The sequence below is a fragment of the Corvus moneduloides genome, chromosome 10 (genome assembly GCF_009650955.1).
Source record: "Corvus moneduloides isolate bCorMon1 chromosome 10, bCorMon1.pri, whole genome shotgun sequence".
NCBI classification, from domain to species: domain Eukaryota; kingdom Metazoa; phylum Chordata; class Aves; order Passeriformes; family Corvidae; genus Corvus; species Corvus moneduloides.
Genome location: NC_045485.1, coordinates 24,474,114 through 24,501,443, shown reverse-complemented (window position 1 = coordinate 24,501,443; position 27,330 = coordinate 24,474,114). Strand labels below are relative to the sequence as shown.

The window sequence follows — 27,330 nt, the reverse complement described above, 5'->3', positions numbered from 1 at the left end:
CGTGCATCGAAATCGACCCCCTGCTCATCTCCGCCTGCGTGCCGCACCCAGCGGGGACGCGGAGCAGGGCAGGCTGCCCTTGCAGGCGGGAGTGCGGCGGCACGGCCCCGGGAAGCTCCCGGGACACGGGCACAGCCGGGCGCACACCGCTCCCCTCACGCCGCGGGCGGGGCGGGCCCGGCACTGCCCGGCGGGGCGGGGATGGGGGCGGGCCGGGGCCGCCCCGCCCGCGGCGCGGCTGTGCCGCCGCTTTAAATGATTTGGGGTCCGGGGTTGGGGCTGCTGCTGCTGCGGGTGTTGCTGCTGCTTCAGCCGCCGCTCCCATCCCGGCTGCGCCATGGGAGCCGGGCCGGTGCTGCTGTCCGTGTTGCTGGGCTGCGCTCTGGCCGCCCGCAGCGCGGTGGCGGAGCCGCGGCTGCAGCGGGGCATGTGAGTGTGCGGGGCTCGGGGGGACGGCACGGCCGGGACACGCCGCCTTTGGCCCTGCGGGGAGGGCCCTGCGCCCCTCGGGAACCTGGCCCGGCAGGGAAAGTTTGGGTGGGTGCGCTGGAACTCCGGGAGTCCCCCCAGCGCAGGTCCCCGACCCGCGGAGTTGTGTTGGATGGGGCTCGCGAGGCTCCCAGGGAGGAGGGAGGGCTTGGCTTTGCCGCGGGAGATGAAGGCAGCTCCCGGGAGCGCATCGGCAGCGCCGGGGCTGCTCCTACCTTCGCGTTCAGCCAGCGGAGCCTGGGGAACTGAGCCCGACCTGGGGAGAGCAGCAGGACAAAGGTCGGGTTCACAGCGGGAAGGGCAGGGAGAGGTGAGAGCGGGGAGCGTCCGCCCGCGGCCGGGAGCGCGCACAAAGAACTGGCGGCCGCACGTGCTGCGGGTGCCGGGGAAGTTCCTCTGAGCGGCTCTGCACGGCACGAGCAAGGAATGCCTTTGGTTGTAAATGCAGCGGAACGCTTGTGTCCAGAGATAGTTTTCTGCTCAGATGCTAAAGGAGAGTAGCTGGCCGCGCGCACGAAATCTGTGGTTAAAGTTTTTGCGTGTTGAAATTGAATGTTTCTGGAAACGGTTTCCTGCCTCGTGTACCTTTCTCGTCTTGTGTTTTTAAGGAATGTTGTGTCCCCCTGCTCTCCCTTTCAAAACAACCTGACAACAGCCTTTTCAGATGTCTGTGTATGTGTAATTTCTAACCCCTCTTATCTTCCTGGGTTTTATCTTCATCAACTTCAACCCACTCTTTCATAATTAATGTCTGGTATTTGCTTTCAGTTTAGTTATTTATTCTGTCTGAAAATTGAGATTTCCAAGCCTACTGCTCACTGGCTTTCTATGCAATACATATTTACACGGTGTTTACCAGAAGTGCTTTTAAGGTGGTTTCTATTACTCCATTTTGCTGAAGCATGAAGTATCCATCACAGTGCTTAGAGAAGTTAAGCTCATTCTGTGGTAAAACATTTTCCTTTGTTAAAAGTGCTCTGTGTTTCTTTCAGGCATGCTTTGTGCTCTCTTTCTGAGCAATTACTCTATCAGGTGGAGGAATAGTGCTGGCCTACATTAATGTGTTTGCATTTGACATCAGTAATAACTATGATTCTGCACTTCAGAAGCTGGAGGTGCTGTTAACTGTGAATTGCCTCTGAACAATTTTTGTTTGCTTGTACCCTTTCAAAGATGCGTCACTGAAAGAATAGAGGACACATTCCCTTCTGGAAGTGATGCTGTGTGAGGATGTTGCTGCTGGGCTGGAGTCACTGGGAGCAGCAGTGCGCTGGCAGCCAGCAGCAGTCGGGAGCACCCACCCAAACCCCCAGACCTGTGGCAGAGCCTTGAGTGCTTTTCCCAAGAGTCATATTCCTGAAATTACTGCCATTCTTACTGTTTTTCCTGAGCTGGGACAAGTATAAGTATTCCTCCAAACTTTCTTGCTCTTTAGGGACCTTACCTTTGGTGTAAGTAGAAATGCAAGATGTCACTACTCTTTAGGAGTGAGTCTGCTGGCTTTCACCAAGAAACAGTGAAATATCCGGGGCGGTTCTTTTCATGAATCACCTTTTTCTAATAATTCTGGTTTGTTCTTTTGACGTTGGTCATCTGCAGTCAATGAAATCAGAACAGAGAATGTATCCCTTGGAACATACCTTGCTGAGTGTGTTCTTTGCTGTTGTTTTGATTGAGCTCTTACGTGGCTGAGGCTATACAGGATATTCTTCATAATTGTTTTCGTTCTGTTGCTAACTTGAGTGTTTGCTCCTAGCTAGAAATGCAAGGGATCTGTGTGGATGTTGGTGTTCTGTTTCCAAGCCCCCTGAGGAGATTTAATGTAGAACAGACTACAGGGTGCTGAGATATTTCTGTGAACTGCTTTTCCATACAATTAGCCCTTGATGATCCTCTAATAGAGCTTCAGACAATTCTGGAATGGCCAGAGAACAGACATGCCATTTTCACTGTAGAGCATATTTGGGCCTTTAAATGAAGAATTGACCATCTCTCATGATAAAAAGCACATTTTTAACACTGTAGTGAGCTCTCTAGTCTAGAACTGGGGTGTGTAAGATAATGTAAGTGTGATGTTATCTAACACTGGGTTCACGTTCAGCATTGGCCTTCACAGAAATTGGGGGTAGTTGTGGGATAGGGCAGAAATAGGAACTAAGAGAAGAGAACTTGTGTTGCTGTCAGAAGTGGTAAATCCTCTCCTAGAGAAATATTCCTCTGGGAGTTTGAGCAGTGCAGATGTGTGCTCGTAGTTAGTGATGTAGGACAGAGCAGGAGGCAGGGGTGGTTATGAGGTATGTGCTGGGAACCCCCTTTGTGCAATAAATATCACCTTTCAGAGTTAGGACTGGGACAGGGCTCAAGAAGGGATTTTTCTGTTCCCAGGTGAGGCGAGTGAGGACTTCTCTGAGAAAGTCAGGAGATAAGTTTTGTTCCTGTCATCATTAAGCCCCTTGAGTCACTATGGTTTTGCAGATCTGGGATGACATCTAAAGGGGCTGGTTTGCTTTTAGAGGATCCAGTCTCAATCTTGCAATAAAACTGTTTTGCTTAGGGCTTTTTTTTTTTTACTGTTCACATGTTGTATCTGCATATTTTCACTTTATCCATGAGCAATCTGGTCACATTCCAAGGAACACCTCGATGTAGAGCTGGATTCCTGGCTGAGTAACTGCTTTCCAGCTTCTTCAATTCTATGGGGCACCATTGGTTTTCCTGTGCTCCTACAGATAAATCATGTTCCCAAAAGCAAAGTCTAGCATCCACATGTTATCTGCATTTGCAACCCTCAAGTAAACTTGGCCCTTCAGCTGTACCAGCTGTTGGGTACAATGACACAGGACTGCTTTTGCACCACTGCAAACAGATGTGGCTGTGGGCACTATTTTCAAGAGACATAAATAACAATTTCTTTTAAGGTATGATTAAAAAAGGTGAAGTCCACTTTTTTTTTTTTTGGATGGAACACATTTGAAGAACTAACTGCTGTTGTGCAAAGCATTTCCATGTGAGGAGATGCCTCTGAGTTGTGATTGTTACAGCGGAACAAATCTCATGTCAATTTGAATATGTTGGAAGGCAGTGCAGAAAACAAAGTAACATGAGAAATGCTTCCATAAAGTATATGGAGATACAGCGTAAACTTGGAGCCTGGGATTTTGTCATAATGCTGTCCAAATGATGTGAAAAGTAGGTTGTGTAATCATTTCTTGGTGAGATATTATCTCAATGTATTGGCTGTTTAGCCAATATACTTTATTTTCACCTCCAGTGATGTCAATTTGCAGGTGTGAGGAAAGCCTGTATTCCTTGCATTAAATAAGGGCTTAAAGTATGTTTACTTTTTTGAGCTGAACTGAGTAATGCAGTGGAATCTCCTTCATTTCTTTGAATTTCTTACACTTGGAGGCTTTGCAATTAAAAAAATTTACAGGTTTTTTGGGTGAAAATAAAGACCGAGTTTGCCACTGGTGTATTTAAATTTGTACCTTAATTTAATACATTTTTGTAGTAAATTTGTACATTGAATGGTATTAGGTCTTTCTCTTTAAACCTTGAAGTGATGCTGGCAACTGAGACTCATTGCCAAATTTTGATTTAGGCTACTGAATTTTACCTAACAAGTTGTTTTCAGCTGAAACCTCAAGCCTTTCTTCCTATTCCTGTTCCCTCAGAATCTGTAGGGTTGCAGTAAACCCTCACTGCTCCCGAACAGCAGCTACTCCAGCCTTTGAGGCTTGGATAATGGGATTGTAGTAAGCATGGTTTAAATGCTTTGGCATAAAAGTTTATGGTGGTTTCATCCCCTCATTTCCCCTTCCATGCCCCCCAGTCCTTTAATGTGCAGTTGAAGACTGAGATGTTTCTCATCTTTGTGAATGTGAACATCACACTGAAGAAAAATAGTTTTTTTAGCCTGTGCACTACAGGATGTTGCCACCAGATAGAGCTCCTGCTGGTCAGCACTACAGCACAGAATCCCATTTCTCAAGACTTTGCACTTAAAGCTTCTGTTTCACAGCTCCTGGAGGAATATTAATTTTGAATTTAGGCTTTTAACAGATGGCAAAGCGCTCTTTTTCTCTTTTTCTCCCCCAGTGTATTCACTGTCAGGAGACTTAAAGATAACGAATGAGTGTCATGGTGGTACTGTACTTTTCCTGATTTATGATGTTTTCCTGCTCTTCAGGAGAAAAATGAGATCAAGACTTTCTCCTAAACTCTGAAATAGCTGTAAGACAGGATCATAAAGTGTGATAGCCTGAAGTTGTTGTATTTATCAAAGATGAACTTGAACTGTAAATATTTTCCAGTTCTAGAAATTCTTGAACTTGTATCAGAGATGTCATAAAAGTGGTTCTAAATCTCAGAGGAGATTTAGAAATTGGCTGCTCATAATCACAGTAGCTTATATGTACTGTATGATCCTTAAATCTGCACCTTTCAGGTAAGAAAGATCCTCCTTCACTTTTAATGGAATTTGACTTCTGTCATTACTCTCCAAAAAAACACTGCAAGAGGGAAAAACTTGTCAGGTTTCTTTAGGTATAATTGTGCTGTTGTGGAATGTTGCTATAGTTTAGTTATTGATGCAATAGTTTAATGTGCTTGAAATGGGTGTTTGCAGTATTTCTTGGGAAAATTGCCTGGGTTTTGCTTCAGCTTGTCTTCTGTGTTGTTTATATCCAGCACTGCCTGTTCTTTCTAGTTCTAGGCATGCCATGATCTAGGTATGACAGACTGTGGAGTATTTTTAATAAATTTGAAGAACTCTTTGGTGAGGGGGGATGAGATTCTGTGGTGGCAGACCTGGTCGCAAGGTGACTTTTTAGCAGAAGTTTGATGGAAGCGATGCTTTGGCTCCCAGAGGGTTAACAGCCCATATTGCAGGCTTGTGTTATTCACCAATTAAATACCTTCTCTCTTTGAACACAGTTAATAGATTTCCTTCCTCTGAAATTCAAGCCTGTTCTTGCTTACATTCCCTCTCAAATCTATTGCTTTTAATTTATTTCTGGGGAGGAAGAAATTTCCTTTCATTACTGTGAAATCAAAGCATTTTAAAATTATGTTCTGAACATACGTAGTCCTGGTTTGTGCTTTGGATTGCAGGCTAGTCTTGGTTTAAAACTAATCATTAATTGTTCCACAGGGGAACTTGATATTTCTGCCATTGGTGTGAGATGATGCGTGCTTTCATGTGTACACTGAGCTCCATTTCAGTGCCTTTGACCTGTGGATGAATTTTGTGTGTGGAAAGGGGAGTGTTATTTAAGTGAGAGTGCTGACACTTGTTTTTGTGTTTTTTGGTAGAAACTCCTTCCTGTCTTCCCTCTGTAAGTCAGAGCAGAACTTGGCACAAAATCTTGATTAGAGGATAATGCCATGCCCAGACTATGTTACGTATACAGGCTAATTTAATATGGAAAATATATCCTAATATCTCAGGATGTGCCTGAGAAGTGGCTTTATAAGGTACTTTGTACTGTTTTTCAACAAAGAAATCTCCTCAAATTACAAAACACTTGGGTATTTTGGGCCTGGTCTTTTCAGGTTGGAACATCCCTGTATAGGAAATGAATTTTTAGACACCTTACCCCCAGGAGACTCTTCAGTGGTTGCCCTTCTGTTTGTAATTGCTGGTGTTCTCCCTGCCTGACCAGTGAACCATCAATGATGAAAAATGCAGTTGCATGAACTTCTCTCATCATTATGTTGTTTGTATCTTAGAATTGTGAGTCAAGGCCTGTCCATCTCTTTCGGTAGAGTAACACCAGGAACTGTGGATTATTTAGAACCTCAATATAAGTTTCTAATCCAAAAGATAATAAATTGAGATTTTTTCCCCCTTCTAGTTTGTCACTGCTGAACACTAATCCACTAATGCATAAATGTTAGTTTTTCTGTGGCTAAAATTCATAAAATATTTACCTTAACCAAGTTTTCTTAATGTTAAAACAAACAAACAAAAACCCCAAACCAAACAAAACCCCTCCAAAAATGGATATTGGTATCAGTGGTATCAAGCTAATGATTTTTATAGGGGAGTAAAACTCTTGGAATATTTTAAGATGTAAAACATTGTCATGTAGGGATTTTTCTGACACATATTGCATACATTAGATGCAATCATATTGGTTTCAGTTTGACTGGAAGTTACAGATTACATGTTATTTTAAAAGTGAGCTTTCAAAAAAAAGTTTTGCTTTGAAACTGTTCAAATCTGGCAACCACCAAAAAAGCAGTGAGCAATTCCTAGATACTGGTTGCTGAAATAAAACTGAAGATTTCACTACCTTCTAACTCATTTAATTGTCAAACAGTGTGGCACTTGCTGTAAACCAGAGTGAGCTTTCTCTCCTTATGAAATAGTGTGACACTTGGAATGATCTTTATGTTAATATTTTAACATCAGGTCCCTCTGTGCCTTCCTGCCAGAAGCAGCTCAGGTGTGTGCACCTGGCAGATTTACTGGGGTGACCTGTGTCACACACTCCTCTGCAGGGGAGTGGTAATGGCAATGGGTGTAGTTAATGTGAAATTACACCTAGAGGTGGCTGCTGCTCCTCAGGGCTTTCCTCTCTAATTTCACACTTTTACATCCCCAGTTTAGTCTGGATTTTGGACCCTTACCTGCTTTTTCTTAACGATGAGTGCATGCCTACTGTTTCTTAGCCTGCTTTATGTGATATCCCATATGGTTTTCTAATTATGTTCAGGGAGAGAGTCTTGGGACACGAGTCCTTAAGTTTGTAAAGCTGTTTGTTTGTGCTGCCTGGGGCCTTGCAGGCCAGGTCACTGGCAGTGGTGCTGGTGCTCTCCTGGATGTAGTAGACAAAACTATAAAGCTGGGTGTTTCTGGGGACTGAGGTTATGCGGCTCTAAAAGAAAAAAAAAAAATCACTCGCTGGTTTTAAAATGCAAAAAAAGGTGGCTTGGCCAATCATGGTTAAATGATCTGGATGTGCATGTTTCTTCTGCTTTTCTTGCCAACCAAAATAGATTATTCTGTGCTGGGGGGAGGGAGGAGGATGGTTAAGTAGAAGGTAAACGACAGGCGCCGCACTTTGATAGCGACAAGAAGTAAAAATCTTATTGTTGTTATAATAGCTGAGTGTGTAATTAATCATCTCCTATTGATTTGCTCTTCATCTAGATGCAGGGCACAAAGGCTGAAGGAACTCTCATGTTATTTAGCTGCTCCATCTAATCAAAGAGGGGATGTGAGTAAGACACAGCAGTGCATTAGAAACCTGTGGGATGAGGGGAGTCTTGTGTGGTGGACCTTCATCCACAGAGCCAGAGAACAGCAGTGATAATGAGACTTAATCTAAATGAGCTTGGTGCTTACAATCCATGCCCCAGAGGGGCTATAAACATCACAAATATTGATACAGGATCAGGAGAGAGCAGGGATTGATTAGTGGTCAAGGGAGCAGGATGTCCTAATTGTCTCTGGTGGTGCTGATTAATTTTATCAGGGAAATGAGCTTTAAAATAGATTAAGGGTAGAAAGGAGAGCATGGCAGTTTAAAAAATAAAAGCCTTTTCTGTTATTCTAGCCTTTGTGAATTATTAAGCAATATGTATCTAGAGACAAAATTTATGTATATAAGTAAATATGTGTAACTTGTTCTTTGGACCTTTTGTTTCTGTGGCCTGTTTCCTGATTTGACTTTTCTTTTTCTCTGTTCAAATAAAAATTGCTTTTTTCTCCCTTCCAATTGAGATTATATAGAATAAAAACTTTTAATCAACATCTCCTTTGCATACAACATCATGCTGCTGGCTGTTTCTCCTTTACAGTGCCACATGTTTCTGCAGGGTGCCACCTTGCCTTTCTAGAGATCTTTTTTTATAAGACAGTGGGGATGTTTTGCTGGGATGTTGGAGGTGTGAGGAGGTTGAGACAGTTAACCTGAAAAGTTTCTAACCAAATCCATTGTAGCAGTGTACAACTATTTTCAGATCAACATCAGTGTATTTCTAGTGCAAAAACATTTATCATCACAGCAGTGGAGAATTCAGCCCTGACTGTAATCTTGGTTGCCTGAAGGAAAATTCTTATTTGATCTTTTCAAACTAAAACTGAATAAGCAGACTCTGGTTTTCTAAACTTTTAATAACAGCATAAGGGGAAGGAGCACCAACCAATTAGTGCTTTGAAAATACAGAATTCTGGCAAGTTGCTTCTTATGACAGGTTTCATCTATTGACTGTTTTATGGGAAGATCAATAGTGTTCAGGCTGCAGATTCATCAGCTGAGGCAATGCAGGCTGCAACATCTCATTTTTAGGGAGATGTTAACAGCTGTCTGACTTAGTGTAGAAGGTGGTGTCATTCACGGAGTCTCTGTGGAAAGACCGAAAATCAGACAGCCAAATTCATATTCCTTAATGTTTTGATTTAAAGTTTGTGCTGGTGAAAGAAATCTTTAGGGATATCTTGATGTGTGTTTGCTCTCTCGCTGCTGTTAAATCTACCTACCTTTAGCTTCTTGTACTGAGCTGGGAGAAGGTCAATGGGTAGAATGAGAGATTTGCTTTGGCATTCCAAAGGCAGAAAAAGAAAATATCCATGTCAAAGATATGATGGACCTTTACAAATGGAAGTGACCAAGGCCAGGTTGGACGGGGCTCGGAGCAACCTGGGATAGTGGAAGGTGTCCCTGCCCATGGCAGGGGGTTGGAACTAGGTGATATTTAAGGTCCTTTCCAACTCAAACCATTCTGTGATTTTTGTGGTAGATGTATTCCCTTTCTTTTTAAAATTCCAAACACAGGAATGAATTACGTCCCTCCTGGACATGCTTTTAATTTTCTCTGAACTTTTCCCGTTGGGCAGTGGTTCATGGGCACCACAGCCATATGATTAGCCCAGGCTGCTCTTGTTCTGTGTTGGTCTAATTATCTGTTCATTAGAATCTCAAGTCTTGAGCTGGAAGTGTGTAGGGTGTCTTTGTTTAAAGGGCAGTCCCCTAATGCAAATATTAAGAGAGCTTTCTGCCTTGCCTGAGTCAGACTGATGAGCTAATAATAGCCTTGGTGTTAGCCTTGGCTAGCACAGAGCACCAGTGCAAAGAGGTTTTAGGGACCCGTCTGTCAATCAAATCATGGGCCATAATATGCATTTTAGTGTTTTGCTTGTTTTAACACTTAAGTTCTCATTAAGAAATGTCTTCTGAATGCAAAGGGCACAGCAGTAGAATAGGAGCTGTTCTATAATACACCATTAAATCCACTTAAGGCTTCAGCTTACTCCTGGATGGCCTCTAATTAACAGAGTCTCACAGTGCTAAACTGTACCTTCAATAGCTGTAGCCTTGTTCCAGAAGTTGTTCTGAAGTTTATAGGTAAGGTATCAAATGAGTCAGATGGCTTAAAAATTGGCTTGTTGACTGTATGTGGGGAGCTGTGAAGATGCTGAATTGTTGGAGAGGGCATGTTTGATTCCCAGCTTTGCCAGCACAGGATTACATGTTATGCAATTGCTGCAATTTAATTATAGTGTTCCAGCAGTTTTGATATCTGCCTTTAAATTATCCCAAGGGCATCAAGGAGGCATGGCTTACTTTGAATAAATCTTCATAAACACATGACTCTGCTGCTGCCTTGTTTTGTTCTGTGAGCGCCATTTGTTCCCATTAACTATATCCTAGAAGTCAATACTGCTATTCCTGGAAACATGGCAGTGTCACATGAGGAGGAACTTGTGGGATGGGCTCAATGTGTCATTACAACAATTGTCAGCTCCTCTCTTTTATTTATGGAAGAGCGATGCATATGAATGTACCTTTATCTGCAAAGTTTTAGGCAATTCTAATAAAAGGAGATACGCATGAATTATCAGAACACGATGTTCTATTCACTGGAGGGAGAGTCATTTTAAAAAGCTTGCTAAGTGAGGCATGGTTGCTAAGTAAGGCAAGGGTTTTATTAGACCAACTGACGTAATGGAAAAAAAGAAACCAGGCAAGATTTTGGGTACACAAAGATCTTCTTTGGATGGGAAACAAATGGCAGACTTTGTGCTAAGAATGGCTTGGGAACAATGGCTCTGAACTCCAGCTAAATGTGTAAAATGGGGAGGTAATTCTGGAGGGACGAGGTAGCTGGGACACATGGGAAGGATTGCTAAGTAATGGAGATGACATGGGAATGTGGAGGAAGGCTGGTTTTTTGAGGAATTGAAGGCAATCTGAAATGGGCTGTGACCATCTCCTGTCCTGCTTCGAGGTGTTGGCATCCAGGGCAGACTCGAGGAATGGGAAATACGGAGCAATATTGAGTATGGACTGCAGTCCATTGAGTATGGACTGCATTGGAGGAGGAAGAACGTGGAGGGGTGTCCACTGGCAATGTGCTTTTGGATGGTAGAGATGAGCAGTTACTCTACAGGCTGGGAGAAACAAATATTCTTGTTCAGGGAAGTAACTTCTGTCAAGGTCAGATGTTCCAGTGCAAATGGAATCTATACTTTTTTTTCCATATGGTGAGATAGGACAATCAGAGCTTACAGTTGTGGGTTTTCTTCTCCGAACTTCCCTTACATGGGCTACATGAATTCCTGAAGGGGTGATTGGTTTGTTTCTAAATCTGTTTTTCTGAAATCTTCTAAATCTTCTTCTACTGAAGTGTCCTTGTTGGGCAAAGGTCCTCTCTACCCTGAGGTAATGTCCCAGGTATTCCCCTGGGAGCTGTGGTACCTTTGGGAGACCTGGCTGCATTTTCTGTTCTCCATGGAGTGATGACAGTGTTCTGCTCAGCACTGGGAGTATTGTGGAGTGGATTTGATCCAGGCAGGGCTTCTTCCAAGTATTCAGCTCAGCAGTAAAACTGATTATGCTTATAGTACTTTCCTGTTCTGCACAGGCTTAATTTAATGGTATTTGTAAACTACTTGGAAGACCTGTGGATGAAAGATGTTGTGTTATTAGCTACCTTGTGTGGTGTTCAGGCATAATAGGGAGCCTCTGAGATAAAAAGCACCATAAATCTTGACTGAGATATTAACAATATTCAGTGTAAGTGATCATGACCAACTGCCAGGCAGCTCTTGGGCTAGAACTGCTCTCTTATTAGTGCTACCCTCAGGTTTTCTAGCACAGGGTCATGTTCTTACCTGTGATGAGTGACAGAGAAAACAAGTGTGACAGTGTGTTACCCTCTAGCTTGGAGAGGGCTCAGACTGAAATTTGGGGAAGGGCTTGTCTGCTGAGTGTTTTTGTTGCCAGGGTGGGTCTATGTCTCAAACCAGAACAGTATGGGAGCTCCCTGTTCCCCCCTGTGTTTTGCTTATTGAGGCTTATGCTTGCAGAGCCTCACCAGACTGTCTTGGGGAATTGGCGATTAAATTATCGCACTAATGATCTATAAACGACTCAAAAAAGAATCAGTAAATTAATTTCATTTTTGTTACAGGAAGTTCTTTCCTTAAAGATGACAAAACCCCTCATGTTCTGTGGTTTTAGTTAGACCCTTCTTGTTTGATGCTGTTCTTTTCCATCATGTAGAATTTCCTAATTTATACCAGGGCAAAGAAATCAGGAAAAGGCAGACAACATCTCTGCAGAACCATCAGCGTGTAACTTTTTTTTGACCCTGCATACCTTCTGCAATCTGGCTATTTTTGTAACTCTGGCTAGGTAGCAGGATGAAGATTACATATCATCCTCCAAAGCAGTGCTTTTATTTTGGCCTTGTTATTTTAGGAATAATCAGCAGAGAACAAGGATACTTCCTCTTACGAATTTCGTGTGTTTCCCTGAGGGGACTGATAGTGATGGTGGCTCTTACAGAACATACAATTCCCCCAGCAATAGCTTAGATAAATCTTATCTGCCCTTGAATCTGTGATAAATTTTTCACTGACTTGTGTGGAGCCCAAATTTCAGCGCATTGTTTACGTGCTGCCTTCTAAGGCTTGGAGCTGCAGTGTGCTCAAGCACCAGTAAAAATTCTGTTCCAAACTGTTGCACACAGCATAGTTTTATGTCTATTTCTCTAGATGTCTAAAATTTGTGTTAGAAATAAAAATTATCTTTTTCTTTCCCTCCAGGCCGAATGTGTGCCCGGTGTTTGAGCTGGCACTGGTGGGACGCCAGGAGCCGTGTATTCAGTCCTTCAGTCGGATGGTCAAGATGTGGAAACAAGGCTGCACAAAGAGGAGGTGGTGTGTGAGCTATGAGAGAAGGTAATGTATTATCTTTTGTTAGAAATGCCTTTTGTTGCTAATCTTTGTGCAGGTTCTTTAACTTCTTTGTGAGAGAAGTTGTAAACTGTTTCATCTGAAATGTGTGGCTATGGACATAGTGTCCTCCTGGGACTTGACTTGAAATCTGTTATTACTGAGTAGAAAATGTGACTTTTTTGTGTTTTGGGTTGCTCATGAGCTTCGTGGCTGGCTTTAGAGTCAGAATTTTACATTATCAGAAAACGTTCCCGTCTTGTTCTTGTTCAGGTGAAGCCCAGCTGTCAAGTCATTGACTTTGAAAAATTGAACTTCTTCCTATTTCTGTCACATGCTTAGAATTGATGGGAGATCTGACTCCCCCAACAGCTAAACCCAAAATTGATTGCAAAAAAAAGAAAAAAAAAGAAATTACTCACCTTTGACTAGCTTGAATACAAATTCTTCAAAATAATATGTGCACACAGCATATAAGGGCTGTTGGATGTTATCAGGATGCAGTTTGCTGTATTTGCTTCGTTTTTAACGAGAACTTGTGATAGCGGCTGAAGAAATGTCTCATAAAGATGACATATGAGTACAGTGTGCTACTGATGAGATGGGAGTAAGTGGAGTAGGAGTTGTGATTGCTCTCTTAAACTTCCTTTCCCCAAAGGTCTGGGTACTACACGGTTTACAAGCAGGTGTACAGGATGGAGCACCAGACTGTCTATAAGTGCTGCCCTGGCTGGGCCCAGCGTGACAACGAACCCGGCTGTCTGCACTGTGAGTTGGGGGCAAAACTGGCACAAACCAAGAGGTGACATCCTCAGGCCTTGCCTTCCTACTGATGCTTACTTTCAGATATAAGGGTTTTGTTTCTTGTTTTTTATAATTGGGATTTCCAGTGATGGGGAAAGAAATGTCGTTCAAAAATGTAAAAGTACCAAATAGCTCTAATTTTAAACCAAACAGTGAAACAGTTTAGATTAACAGTCTAAACTCTAATTGGAATTGTTGCAGCATTTTTGTGCCAGCCTGGCTTTGACAGGCCAACCAAATTTATTGCTGTTACCCAAATTATGCAGAGAAATCTGCTGTGAGGCACTTGCTTCTTGTTGTAGCACTCACTGTGGAGCCTGACTGGTTTTGGTGCTTCTGCTGTTGCTGTTGAAGCAGTTGTGTTTCTACCCCATGGTTCTCCATCTGATGAGAACCCATTTCTGTCACTAATTTCTGATCACGATTGGATGTTTTTCTAAAAGATGGAATTTAATTTAAATGATAAGGCAGCACTTCAGCCACTGTTAAGAAGACATCAGTAGAAGATGGCAACCTACTCAGTTAGTTTTGTTACTGTTTTGTCAGTAATTGTGTTTTCTGTATGAAAGTTAGCATCTGTTCATATTTGTTTTTTAACCTTCATACCAACTTCAGGGCTGCATCCAGAGAGCTTGCTTTTATGATTGTCTCTTTGTAATTAAAAACAGAAACAAGGTATGAGAGGTATTGCTGTTAGTTTCAGCCTGAATCTACATATTTAGTGTGCAGCTGTTTAGTTGTAAGAAGTCAAAAATATGTTTACAATCTGTGTTTTAATCTCCAGTCTAAAGGAGTTTACCATATGTGAGCATCAGTGGCAGTAGGAAATTTTCTTCCTGAAAGAGCAGTGCAGACTTGCTTTGGATTTTTTAAGGCACCAAAGTGGTTGAATTACTCTTTTATATTTGATACTCTTTGCAAGTTTGGCTCGACTATGTGGAATTTAAGTTATTTTAAATAAAACTGTTCTGTGTTAGAGGAAGGGAAGAATTGTAATTCCCCTCCACATGTATAATATCTCCCAGGGCATCAGTGGTTCTTATCCTTTGCTGCATTATTGTCTGGCAGTTTTTCTTGTTTTATTTTGGATTCAGGCAGTACTTTGAGTCCTGTCTTCTGCCTCTGAAGCACCTTCAAGTTAAACTGCAGTGTCTTAAGTCTTATTTTTATTAAACTTCTTCATATCAAAATGGTAGTTCCACCTATGATACCAAGTCCTACTGCAGTCTAGCCCTTCCACTTAAAAATTTGGGTTTCTTCTTATTTGGAAGGTCGTGTTACAACAGGACTGTAACAGAAAGGTAATTCTGGAGGATCCTTGGCACAAAATCAGCTAAAATAGCCTGTCCCATTCTATTTGTGTGCTCTAGTGCTCTGCACTGCTGGCACTTGCTTCAATGGAGGGAAATGCTCTGAAGAAGGATCCCAGATGTGCCAGTGTCCTGCAGGATTCCAGGGCCCTCGCTGCCAGTATGGTGAGTCCAGTGGAAATTGTCTCAAGTGCATCTGGTGTCTGGATAAAATGCATGTTCAACAATAATTGTTAAAACAAGAATATTTTATTAATGTTGACTTAAAATTAAAGATGCCTCTGTTGCACTTTTGAGTGTTTATTTGGTTGGTCTCTGATTTTCGAGAATTTTAGCATTCAATTTTAACAAAGCAAGATGAAAATCTACTTTGATTGATATCAGATGAGGAAATACCTGTATTGGATAATACCATTGAATATCAACAGTGGTGTCCTGTGGAGTATCTGTCAACTACTTCTCAATTTGAATGTTCTTGTGGTGCTCTTACCAAATTTCTCAGCATTGCTTTTACCTTTGTGAGAGTAAATTCCAAGTCAAAGCAGGTGGGCAGCAGGTAAAGAACGCAGAGAACGAACCACTGCATTTGTTCATGGGATTTTTCTTTTCAAAGTAGGAAGGTTTTATAGCTCACTACCAAATATTTCATAGTATTCTTGGAATAATATATGCACCAATCTTTCATTTCACTGTGTTCTAGTATACCATAGACTGAATTCTGTGTGACTTAAGACTATCACCCACTCTCAATGAGAATCCTTTTTGTGTCACACACTGGCTCACAATTTGATAAACCCACAATGGGTTCTCTTGTAATTTAACACACTGTGTAAAGCTCTCCAAAATTACAGAACTGCATCCATTTGGCTTCTTAAGGGAGGGAAGAAAGTAATTCCTTCAGAGTAGGCTGTGATTGGGACAAAGGATTTCTTTTGTATTAGGCAAATGATAATTTCCTTTTCAACTGAAGCATATTGTGTTTTGTTCAAAGGAAGGCAGATTTTGGAGTATTTCGTTTTTCCCCTTTTAAATTCTAATATGTTCGTGTCCTCACCTGGCTTGTCTGTCATGCAGTATGAGTGAGAAGGAACAGAACAATAAATAAAATGCAGAGCTGTTTACAATGGAACTGGTGCTGCCTGCAGACAATATTAGCTCAGTTAAGCTGTGATTGGGTATTTCTTTACTGCCCACAGAAACAAGTTTATATGGGTGAGTTGAGATGAGCCAGAGTGACACCAAGGCAGGTTGTTTATTACTGACTTACAGAAGAGCTGCTGGTTCAAGGTAAGCAGGATCAGAATCTGCAAGAAGCCTATGTAATAAGCTTTTACAAAATGGAGTATATCTCAGCAAATTATAAATTGTCCTTGCCATTATAAATTGTCCTTTGAGTCTCCTTTTGCTTGGAAATACCTATGGAACGGAGGCATTCCCAACAGGCAGATTGTGTGGGTGCAGTGTGTGGATAGCACAGGTCAGATTTTTGAGCTGAAATGAGATTGTGCAGTCTCTATTTCACAGGTTGGTGACTGCAGCCACTGTAAAAACAATGAGAGGTATCCTGCAGTCCTTGCTCTTTGCAGTTGGGTGGAACTTTTATCTTTGGTCGTTTGTCTGCTTCCTATTGATTCCTGAGGTTTGAAAAGAATTCCAGTAGTCATCATTTTCAGGTTTATACAGCAGCTGCTATCGCAGCCTGGCAGGAGTAAGTTTATAAATTGAATTCTGAAGGGAAAAACCTTCTTTCAGGAAGAATGTTATGGACCATTCACCTGCCTAACAAAAGCAAGGTAATTTAGAGTGTGAGGCCTCTTAACTGTTGCAGGTGCCTCCAGTCAGATTCTTCTGAGGTTTGTATCATATTTGTGCAAGCAAAAGTAAAAAAGAAATGTACTGTGGGACTAACAGCCATAGCCTCCAGTTTTCCTGGCTGATGTTGGAACATTGCTCTTAAAGTAGCTTGGTTTAATGTGGCTGTGTTAATCAATGGTAATACCTTCTGGGTTTAAATGGTCAGTAAGTCTGGTCTGTCCCCTCCTCCCTCCTTGTCTGTGTGACCTTACTGTGAATGTGACTGTTTTCTTTCCAACACTTAACCCAAAAGAAAAAGGGGTCTCTTCTCCCAGCATCTTTTTGTTCGAGGATCCAGTGGAATGGATGGATGCCAGGAAAACCAGTTTGGTTTTGGAGCAGGTGCTGTCAAATGTCAGTGCAAAAGCTGGTGCTGAGAGGTGAGGCTGTCTAAGGGGACTGTTGGTGCAGTGGCCCCTGTCCTTGTGCCTTGAGACTCTCCCTCAGCTGGCAGCAGTGTCCAGGGCATCCCTCTCGGGGGCTCTTAGGGGAAAGGAGGCTCTAACTGGGTGTGAGACCAGGAGCTGCTGGCAGAAAGCTGCCCCTTGGATGTTCTTGGTTGTAATCTTGGCTTCTGTCACTTCTGGTATTGTGGTCTCCTGACAATCTCCTGACAGAGGAAGAACCACAGGCATTTCATAGCTGCACTTGAACTCATTTGAGCAAAATTGCTTCATGTATCCCATTTTATATCTCCCCCTCTCCAACCTTTTTGCTTGTCTCTCTATTTCTGTCATCAGTGTTGGCAGCTAATTCTAAAGTTTCACTTGTGCAGCAGCTCTCATGATGTCCTTGCTGGGTACTGTGAACTACAGACAATAGACAAGGCATTAGTATAAAAATACTACTAAATTCCATTACTCTAAGAAGTAAATGGGAATGTACATCTCAAGAATCTTCTGATATTTCTTCTTTTTGTGGAATTTATATTTGCCATTGAGTTAGGAAGTAGATCAGTGTCCTGGAAATGAAGTTTTGTCCTGGTCTGTCTTGCAGAAAGTTTATGATGGATCCTCCAGAATGACTGATGACAGCCCAGTGCCTCACAGTGATCTCAGCAGAGATGATTATTCACAATTGGCATGATAGCAGCTAATGACTTTTTAAAGGAATTGTGGGGTGCTTTTGCAGCCTGGGACACGACATATTCCTGATTAGATGCCGAAAGGGTCAGGGCTCCTGTAAGAAACTTAATGTAATTGTGTTTAGAAATGTGTTACTGCATCCCTTGTTCACGTCACTCCATAGTTTTATTATTTTACCCACACAAGCAGCAATGAAAACTTAGATTTATGAGTGAAATGGTCGAGTTCTTCATCCAGCCATTGCAGGGACTCAGTAACAGATTGAGCTGTCTCCTGCATTGTCTGCTGCAATTTGTCTTGTAATAATAGACTTATATCAATTACAATGTAAACTTGCAAGCTGGATTTCTTTCCATTTTTTTAACTTGTTTGGAAGTTGTGATCCCCATTTTTCCCAGTGAAAGGGAGGGGAAACCTTTAACAAAAGAGAGAAGGTAAAACCCACCGCCAAGAATAAATTCTGCTGCAGTGCTGGTGTCATTGATATTCACTAGTTGTCCTGGTAATCTTGTTCAAGGCCTGGTAGCCACCTGAGCTGGACATGGAAGCAAATTAATTTCATTTAGCTTGTTTAATTCAGCCCTGGGACTTTTACCTGGACATGCAGCCAGTGAAAACATTCCAATTTCTACAAACAAGGGTGTGTTTATTTATTCCTCGTGTACATAGAATTGCTCAATGGAAAATGAGGGGTTAGTTTTGACTCTTAAATGTTCTGCCATCGAATCTCAAGTTGTTCTGGTTTTGCTGAGTGCCTCCTGATGGATTTTAAGACACAAAGTAAAAAACAGTGAGAACTGAATAGGCTTTATAATTTCTGGAGTGATACAAAATCCCAGCATGATTAATGTTTGCAAGAGGCTGCCATAATTAAGAAGGAATAAGTACAGTTGAGTCTATCTGAGACAATGGGTGTTATTAGAAGATGTTTAAAAATACGTGAGGAATGACCAGGGCAGACTTGTCAGGAAAGTCTTCTCATGGTGACATGATGTATGTCCTCTTAGAAGATGTTTGTCCTCTTTGAAGAAAGCTGAATACCATATTCCAGTGTTTAACAGCTAAAGTGTCAATAGAGTTAAATTTTACACTAATGTTTGCTGTCACACAAGTGGGATTTTAAATTCTTTTGCAGTGCCTGATGCAGATTATTAAAGATTGCAGTAAGTGCTTCCCAGGCACTCATCTTGAGAGGCAGTGTGGTCTGCTGAGTGCAGTGCTCACCTGATAAGAGCTTTCCTTTCCACCTGCCACTGACCTTGGATATTAGTGCAGTAACTTTTAGCAAATTACCCCACTCTGCCTGGGCTTCTTTGTACATGAAATGTTGATAATGGTGGCTCATTCCTCTGCCAGGTGCTTTGAGACCCAAGTAATTAAGTGTAAGATAATGGTGTTGGACTGTGTATATAAAGGCAAAATGCACACTGCATGGGTAGCTAAATGAAATGCTTATGAGGGAGATACTCATCAGTTCATTGACTAGCTGTCAATCTCTGCCGTGACTCTGGTCACACACTATTGAGATATTGAACTATATAAAGATTCTGGTAAACAAAAATGCCAGCACCTCCTAGACCAGGCAGATCAGAATTTACACTATAGAGCTACTTAAAACAAAGGTGGGTTTTTATGAAACCATTGATTAAAATGGCAGGAATTCTGATGTATCTTCTTGCAAATAAAAATACTCTTTTCATTCACTGTGAAAAAGAATTCTCTTCTATCTTCCTCTAGGAAATGTTTCTTCCTGCAAAGAGTTGCTTGATAAAACTTCTGATTAATGTCTTGTCTGCCATCCTGGTCTCTTGCAGACATGCAGATTTTCTTCTTTGAGGCTGAAGACCTACACAAGCCATACAGGGCAGTGTAAATCCATGAACCCAGTGCTATAAGTGTTCCTTTTTTAAAATAGCAAATGGCGAGCTGAAAGCTCACATGGATCTGTTGCCCATAGGGATGTCTTCAGTTTTCATGGATCTTTGCCACTGAAACTAGATGTTGGAGTATTTGTGAGGATGATTAGTTCTGATAGCTGGGCCCTCATTGTGCCAGGGGTTCTGGCATTTTGTTTTCATATTTTGGCGATGAGTCCCCTGCAGTTTGACCCAAGACAACCTTTTTAATGTGAAAATTCTCCATTAGCCTGTAGGAAGAGTGGAAGAGGCTGGCAGAAGGATAATTTATGCTTAGATTGTTCTAGTTTAGTGCATGTAATACCTTAAAGATACCAGGTTTGGTTTTTTTCTGTTCTAGCACAGTCATTCTCCTGCTCCAAATGACTCAGTCTCATTAGTAAAATGCCAGCCTGTCATGGCAAGGGTAACAGAGATGACTGATTAGGCTGCTCAGGGTAGGAAAGTACCTGTCCTCTGATAGAAAGAAAACCTTGTGATCACCCTCTCTCTTAGTGGGACCCACTGTTACTCCTCTTGCTCCTTTTTTTGCCTCCCAGGAGCAGTGATCCATCAATCCTGTGCCTATTTTTTTTTTTGCTACCATGCTCTTCCTGTGATGGAGAAGCGCTGGCAGAGAGGAAGGTGGAGATGCTTTTGGGCCTTCCTGCAGCATTGAAGGAACCCCAGTGAGCTCCTGAAAGCACCTGTAGGCTGGGAATGTGCTGCAATCCCTTGTTCCTGCATTAGGGACTGTTGGTAATGAGCCCTTTCTTAGCCCTTGTCAAGGTAATAACAGTGCTGTGTACTTAGAGCGTCCAAAACCCTTCCAAGGAGTAAGATTTGAAAACATAGGAGTGTGTTTTGAACAGCAAGCAGAGCTAACAAGGTGTGTTGATGTGTTTCATCTCATCAGAAGTTAAGAGCAGACTGTGGCACTTCTTTCTCTCTGTCATGTGTGAAGCACATGGGGAACACGAGCAGTGCGAGGCAGTTTCAGATGATGGTGCTTAAATGTCTTCACTTCGTACGTGGCAGGTTGGTTGTGGCCAGCAAGTAATGCTTGATCTTGTGTTAAAGAAGTAGTCACTGCTCTAAACTCAGCCAGTTTGAAAACAAATTGGTTTAATTCAATGAAAGAATAGGCAGTGTAGGTTTTAAACCTTGATATAAATCGGTCATATTGCCAATGCAGAAGCCCTTGATTTCAATGAAGTGATCTGAGAACTCAGTAAATATTTCTCTTTGCTGTAATTCTTTCCTGCACTGAAGACTTCAGACATTTAAAACTGCTTCAAAGGCTGTTTCAGGTGATTTTTATTCAGTGTTGAGTGTTCAGTAGAACACTGCTCAGCATGCATTTGAAAAATAACCCTTATATAACTTTAGGTGGTTTTGGATTTAAAGTCCTGCTTCAATTTTCTGGACATCTCTGCCCTTGCTAAAACCAGTCTAAAATAAGGATGACCTTTTCAAATTCCCCCTCTCAGTATCTCATTTCACATGAAGATATTGTTGTTTTTACTGTATGATTCCCCTTAGTCTGCATCTCTTCACCTTCCCCGGTGTTGTCTGGAGCACGCTGACATCAGGTGAGTTCATAGCAAATGCAGCTTTGTGTCTCAGTGTAATCCTCAGGGTCTCATCAGCCTCTGTCAGCTCGGGGTTGCCAGGGCTGGATTGGTGTCCTGCTGTCACTGCTGCCTTCACTTGGATGCTTCTCCTGCAATTCTCCTCTTGGTGACCTTAGGAGCTGCTGCCACAGCCTCTTTTTGCCTCGGGTGGGGCAGTGAAGCCTCACAGCGTCTACAAATCCAGTTTGGGCCCTTCCACAAGGACAGGGAGAAGTGGAAAAACCTTTCAGTTTACAAGTGGTTTATCAAATTTAATGAAAATTTAGATGCAGTAAAGTCTTCAGTTGTAGCCTTTTAGCTGATTCTGATCTCGCTGGAGAGTTAGAGACCTTCAGCACTCCAGTGACCTAATTACCTTGAAAATCTGTGAAACAAAAAGCTACTGCTTGATTTTTTTTTTTTTAACCCCCAAACCTTATTGAAACCTACAAATTTCACATTAGATTTTTAAATGATTTAAAGAGAAAAAAATTACTATTGTAAGTATTAAAAAAACCCAACCTGTTTCTAATCTACAGTGTCATCCCCATCAGGTAGATCTATCAAAACAGTCATCTCCTGACAGGGTTTGGTCTTGTGGTGACACACCTTTCTCTAATCTGTCTCCTGTACTCTACACTTTGGTGACAACTGACAGGTATCCTGACACTTAAAACATAATGGGTTTTGTACATTAAATTATAGACATATATAGCTACAAATTAACAGGCAGGTAACACTGGACCTAAATATCAAGTGTCACGGGGCTGGAGCTGATTAGAAACCCATGAGAAAGATGAGTCTGATGTTCTTTTGGGCAGAGATTTGCAGAAGACTAATGTAGTGCACAGATCACTGCAGGAGGTCCAAGCTATCTGTAATCTCTCAAGGAAAAAAGTTCTGGTTGAGATAAAATGACGTTATCTGTTTCAGTGATAGATAAGAGTTGATTCAGAGATTAATTCCAGTTGCGAGCAAGACCCTAGGCAGGATTCAAAAAACCTGAAAGCATGGCTTCCTCCAAACTTTCCATTCTTTCTTCTTTGCTTCCCTTTTCACACCCACCTGCTCTTTGCCAATATTGTCCATAGAAACACCTTTCATCACCAGCAAGACACGAACCTCTCCAGATAAAAAGCCCTTTAAAGCAGCCACTAAAAAGCCGTGAGGAATAAAAGCTTTGCCATTCTAAAACAGGAATGGTGAAACGCTGATTGAAAAATCATGACTGGCTCTCTCCTAGATTTGACAGGATATAATCATCAGCCCATCTTGCTGAAATGCTCCGGTGTGCCTGGGCTCTGCAGCCATTAGGAGGAAGCGACAGGTAGACAGACAGCAGAGCTGGAACTGCAAACAAATACGTCAAAAGTAAATGAACCTCAGAATAACCACTCGAGAGAGAATTCACCCCTGTTGTCTTTGCCACAAAAGGCTATTTACTCTGTGCTTGCTGCAAAAGGTAAAAGTAAAAAATAACAAGGGAAGAGCTGCTTTCTGGCTGCTGGCATTTATTTGGTGCTGTGCCAGAAAATGTGGTAGGAAGTCACAACAAAGCTGAGTGTTGTGCAGGGGTGCTGTGCAGGTACATTTCCCCCCCCCCCACACTACCAAAAGGTGAATGAGCAGACTGTGAGTCTCTGGAAACATGTGGATTCTGTTTCATGACACCTGCTGGCCTCTGTGTGACTGTGGGCAGATTTATTTGGGTTTCCAGCTTCCTTCAGGGATTCGAGCTGGATCACAATGAATTTGATCAGGTAATGCAGAAGAATTTAATGAGCCCAAGGTACCATGGCTAAGGTCTGCCAACACCCAGTTCATGCAGTACTTACGTAGCTCTGGATGCAACCCTTATGTTAATAAAGCATCTAGACAACATGGAATTTTAACTGATTTGGCAGAATATCCAGAAGATTATTATGTCTCTAAGAATATTTTTGTTGTATTTTGGTAGCTTTTCAGAGCAAAGTTGGAGATGGTTGCTGTGCATCTCATTGTCCTGTCTGCAGAGAGCTCTCCCCTTTTCAGCCTTCTGTGCTCAGAGTGAGAGGTCAAACACTTCTGCTGTACTTTCCCTCCCATCCTCAAAAATCTTCGGACTGATGTGTGTTTCCAAAGAGGTACAAATAACAGGAGAACTCTTCAGAAAGCTTGGCTGACTGTTGTTTTCTACTTCAGTGGCATTAGTGCAGTGTGTCACTGCTGATTGCTGCTCCTGCCATGAGATGTTCTTGAGGCATTGTCATTGCAGTGTTTCTTGTGAAAGGGTGGGAGTGGAGCTGCCTTGAGCAGCACTGCGAGGATTATGACTGACAAAGTCAAATTTGGGTAGCTAATTATTTCTGCTGACCTAAACGCTTTGACACACAGATATGAACAGATTTTGGCTGTGAAAGGAAAAAAGGGAGATCTCTAGAGATGTGTGGGTTTAGAAATGTATCCTAGGTTTGGAAGGGACCTTAGAGAACATCTTTTTTTCAACCCCCTGCCATGGGCAGGGACACTTTCCACTGGAAAGGTTGCTTCCACCAGGTTGCTTCTAAGCCCCATCTTTGAATACTCTCAGGAAGGGGGATCTACAACTTCTCTGGTCTGGTACCTCTAAATCTATTTTAAGACAGGAACAGTGGCCTTTAAGAATTATTTTAGCATCAAAGGAAAGCCTGTGGTGCCTGTCCTGGTTCCTTTCCAGCACTTGTCTGCAATTCTCTCAAGCTGGGTCTTGGTTTGTGCTTTATGCCAGAGGCTGCCTTTTAAGACTTAAGAGTAGATGTGTTAATGTGAATCCTGTCACTTCTTCTGCAGCAAACTCCTTCCATCCTGTGCCCTGTGTCTCCTTGGGTGTCCTCTTAGTGCTTTTAAGGAGACAGCTATTTGTTGTCAGCCATCGTCCACCTAGAAATTTGTGTTCTCAGGTGTAATGACTGCAGCAGAATTCTTCAGCATAAATACTATTTTACAGTCATTTAACAGCATTTTCAATGCTGATGTTTATTTCATCTAAAAGGGGCAGAAGAGTTAATTACATTGTCTAGAAAGGGAGGCAGAATCTTGCCAGCAACCACGAGGCATTGCTGCTCACTTCGATAGAACTGCACTCACAGTAGTGGCAGCTGGATTTAATTATAAGTTTGCTGTGGTTTCAGCAGCAGCTGCTGAAGAATGGATAATGCAAGTAGCCTTCGAAGCCATTCACATTAGAGATAAAACCTTGTCATTCACTGAGACAGCTGACTGAACAAGTATTAAAATGAATAAAGATTTCCCCGAGGAGGTTGCAGGATGAGGTTTGGTTTTTGTCTCGCTGGCTCTTGTTCAGATATGTCAGGCATGCAGGGTTTTACTCTGCTTCCACCCAAAAATATGAGACTACTCACAAATAAAAGTCTTAAATTATCTAATCTAAGCACTGGTTGTGTGATTAACCTAAACAAGTTAGGAAGGAAATATTACTTACTGGATTTTTTTTTTTTGTATTTCTGTAGCAGTCTTAAGAAAGCACTATCCCTGCCTGGAATAGGGAGGGATGGGAGAAGGCTAAACATCTGCTAAAGATACCTTAAAAATTCACTTTAGTTGTTATTTTATTCAGTGATTTGTCACTAACAGACTACCACTACTGAAATGCTGTGGAAAAATCTGTGACTACTGAAGTTACATTTTCATTATTTTGTTGTTAATATGTTTCAGTTTTTATAAAATGGAAAATCTAAAATTCTAAAATGAATTTGAGCCTTGTAAAACTAAAACTGATTGCTAGAACCTCCACAGGCAAATTAAAATAGTCTCCAAGTCAGGTTGGAACAAGAACTTGGTCAAAATGATTTTTCCAGTATCATTGGTCAGTTGCTTCCTAAAATTACTTCCATGCTCTCTTAAATTTTGAGGTGAGTAATGATTTGGAATACTGGAGACCCTTTTCTGTTTTCTCTACCATGAGACTTGGTATTCTCTGAAAATAGGTCCTGTTTAAGACAGGTTTTGTTGGTCACATAAAAAGCTATGAAAGTTGGATAAATTTCAGATTTTACTATTTGAAAATGGAGCTTTTCTTAGATCTGTTCTTAGGTGCCTCCTTTTTCCCTCAAATAATAATGAAAGCACTGAATTACTCTGCTTAAAGGAAGTGCAGCTTTTATTTGTCTAGGCAGATATTTAATTTCTGCTTTGTCACATCTCCTGTGGAAGAAGAGGCAGCTATGGATGAAGTGGTCCCTGGAGGCACTGGCCCTGTGATTCTTTGAATTTCTTTTATTTTTGAGCGTCTTCATCATTCTTCTTCCTTTTCTCTCGCTCTTCATTTTCTTTCCATCCTTGCTAATTTCCAAACCTCAAGTTGTGACTTAAACTTTAGACCCAGTTATTTCAAAATTGTTTTCTGCTTCTTCAGGTACTTCCTAATAATCTCTTCTAAGTATGCCAGAAGTTGAAAAGGCCAAATCTATTTCATGACCACCTGGAATAAAAGTGGCTTCTCCTGTTTTTCAGTTGTTTGAGAGATTCTCGTGGTGGTATTGAAGTGAGGGAATTGGTGTCTGTGCTATCCTTTTAAAGAAAACTTATTTCTTACTGTTTCCTTTTTTGTAAAATCTAATTGCTTTTGCTTCACCAAGAATTCACAGGCAATGGATTTTCTCACTGCTATCCATACTGCAAGGATGGCTTTTGTGTGCAGGGTTGCTGACCTGAATCTGTTTTCTCTCCCTGTAATCTCACTGTTTGGGAGCTCAGAGAGCTGACAGGAGTTAGGGAAGGCACTGCTGATCTGCTGGATGTCTTACATTGTTTCCTTCCCATGTGAGTACTGGAAATCCTGTTAGTATTTAACATAATGTAATGTGAGGGGGCAAATAGCCCATTCCATGGAGATTTCTGGGGCTAGATTCTCATATATCCATCCATCTCTTCTTCTACACCTGCTCCAATCTGAGATGTACCTGCAGCATGACTTTTTTCCTTCCCCACTGACCCTTTGCAACTCTTACTGTGGCCCCTAGATCTGTGTGCTGTGTTTATGTTGTAAATAATGTAGAAATTCTAAATGTGACTTTTTTGGGACTGGGGGAAAAAAAAATCAACTCAATATCATGTTCAAATTCCTGAATATTTTCTCATTTTGGATCTTGGGTATCTTATGGAACATAGTCTTGAAATTGTGTGTAAAGCTTGTTTAACTGGATGTCCTTGTTTGCTTGTTGTGCTACTGCTTAAATAGGGGCTGTTTATGTCAGTGATGTTTTCCAGGCTGGAATCTGCAGTGCATCCTTTGTGGATCTTTGTACAGTCAAAGAAGTCAAGAGTTCAGTTAAATCCTCTCTTCCCTGATTTCTGTATTTTGTGGTTAAAATCTGCTTTCATGGACTTGGAAGGTGGTACTGTGTGAATAGATCTGGGAACTGAATCTGGGATTATTTTCACACACAATCTCCACTTGTAATAATCTTTCCTTAGTTTTATATAGGGTGTGGGAAGCAACAGGAGGGAGAATGTGCTAACAGAGTAGATAAGAGAGAGATGTTCATCAGAGGGCAGACTTAATAACTGTGAAATATGTGAATCTATTACAATGCTTGCTAAATTCTTTGCATGGAGAGCAAATTAATCTGTGGCATGACTGTGCAATTATACATTGATTGCAGCAGAGTTGTGCTTCACATCTCTAGAGAATTTAGCCACAATTTGTTTCACATTCCACCTTTGTTCCAGCCAAGTGAACTCGAGACAGAAGCAAATTGCACAATACATGGGGAAAAATGGAAAAGGAGAAACTGTAGGTGTAGCTCTGAGTGTTGCTCTCATCATCATCTTTGTGTTGCAGAGAGCTTTGTGTGAGGATCCATTTATCCTGGCAGTTGTTCATTATCCTGCCAGCCACTTGGCATTATCATTCATTCTGACAAGCACATAATAAAGGCAGGAGTTTCAGAGCTGATGAACTACTGTATCTGTGAATAAATACTTCAGGAGTTTTGGGCTGGGCAACTAATTCAATTTTGCTGAAAACATTCTCTTTTGGTTTCATCTCATTCTGTATGGAAGTGGGATGGCAAATAGGTTCACCAAAACCTGAAATGCCATCACTCCTCTCAT

The 27,330-nt window shown here is 41.8% G+C and overlaps 1 protein-coding gene across 9 annotated transcripts in view; it reads left to right on the top strand.

Annotated features, from left to right (window-relative positions):
- The first annotated feature begins 249 nt into the window (after positions 1 to 249).
- LOC116448728 (multiple epidermal growth factor-like domains protein 6) overlaps positions 250 to 27,330 on the top strand; it is a 190,100-nt gene continuing 163,019 nt past the window's right edge. For 7 of the 9 annotated variants that reach the window (XR_004242095.1, XR_004242094.1, XM_032119575.1 and 4 more), the window contains exons 1-4: positions 250 to 429; positions 12,548 to 12,682; positions 13,335 to 13,444; positions 14,851 to 14,955. Coding sequence is in view for 7 of the 9 variants with exons in the window: in XM_032119575.1 (XP_031975466.1) it covers positions 338 to 429; positions 12,548 to 12,682; positions 13,335 to 13,444; positions 14,851 to 14,955 (442 nt within the window). In the remaining 2 variants the exon portion in view is untranslated. The remainder of the gene's footprint in view (positions 430 to 12,547; positions 12,683 to 13,334; positions 13,445 to 14,850; positions 14,956 to 27,330) is intronic. The other 2 variants (XM_032119577.1, XM_032119574.1) reach the window with 1 other exon arrangement.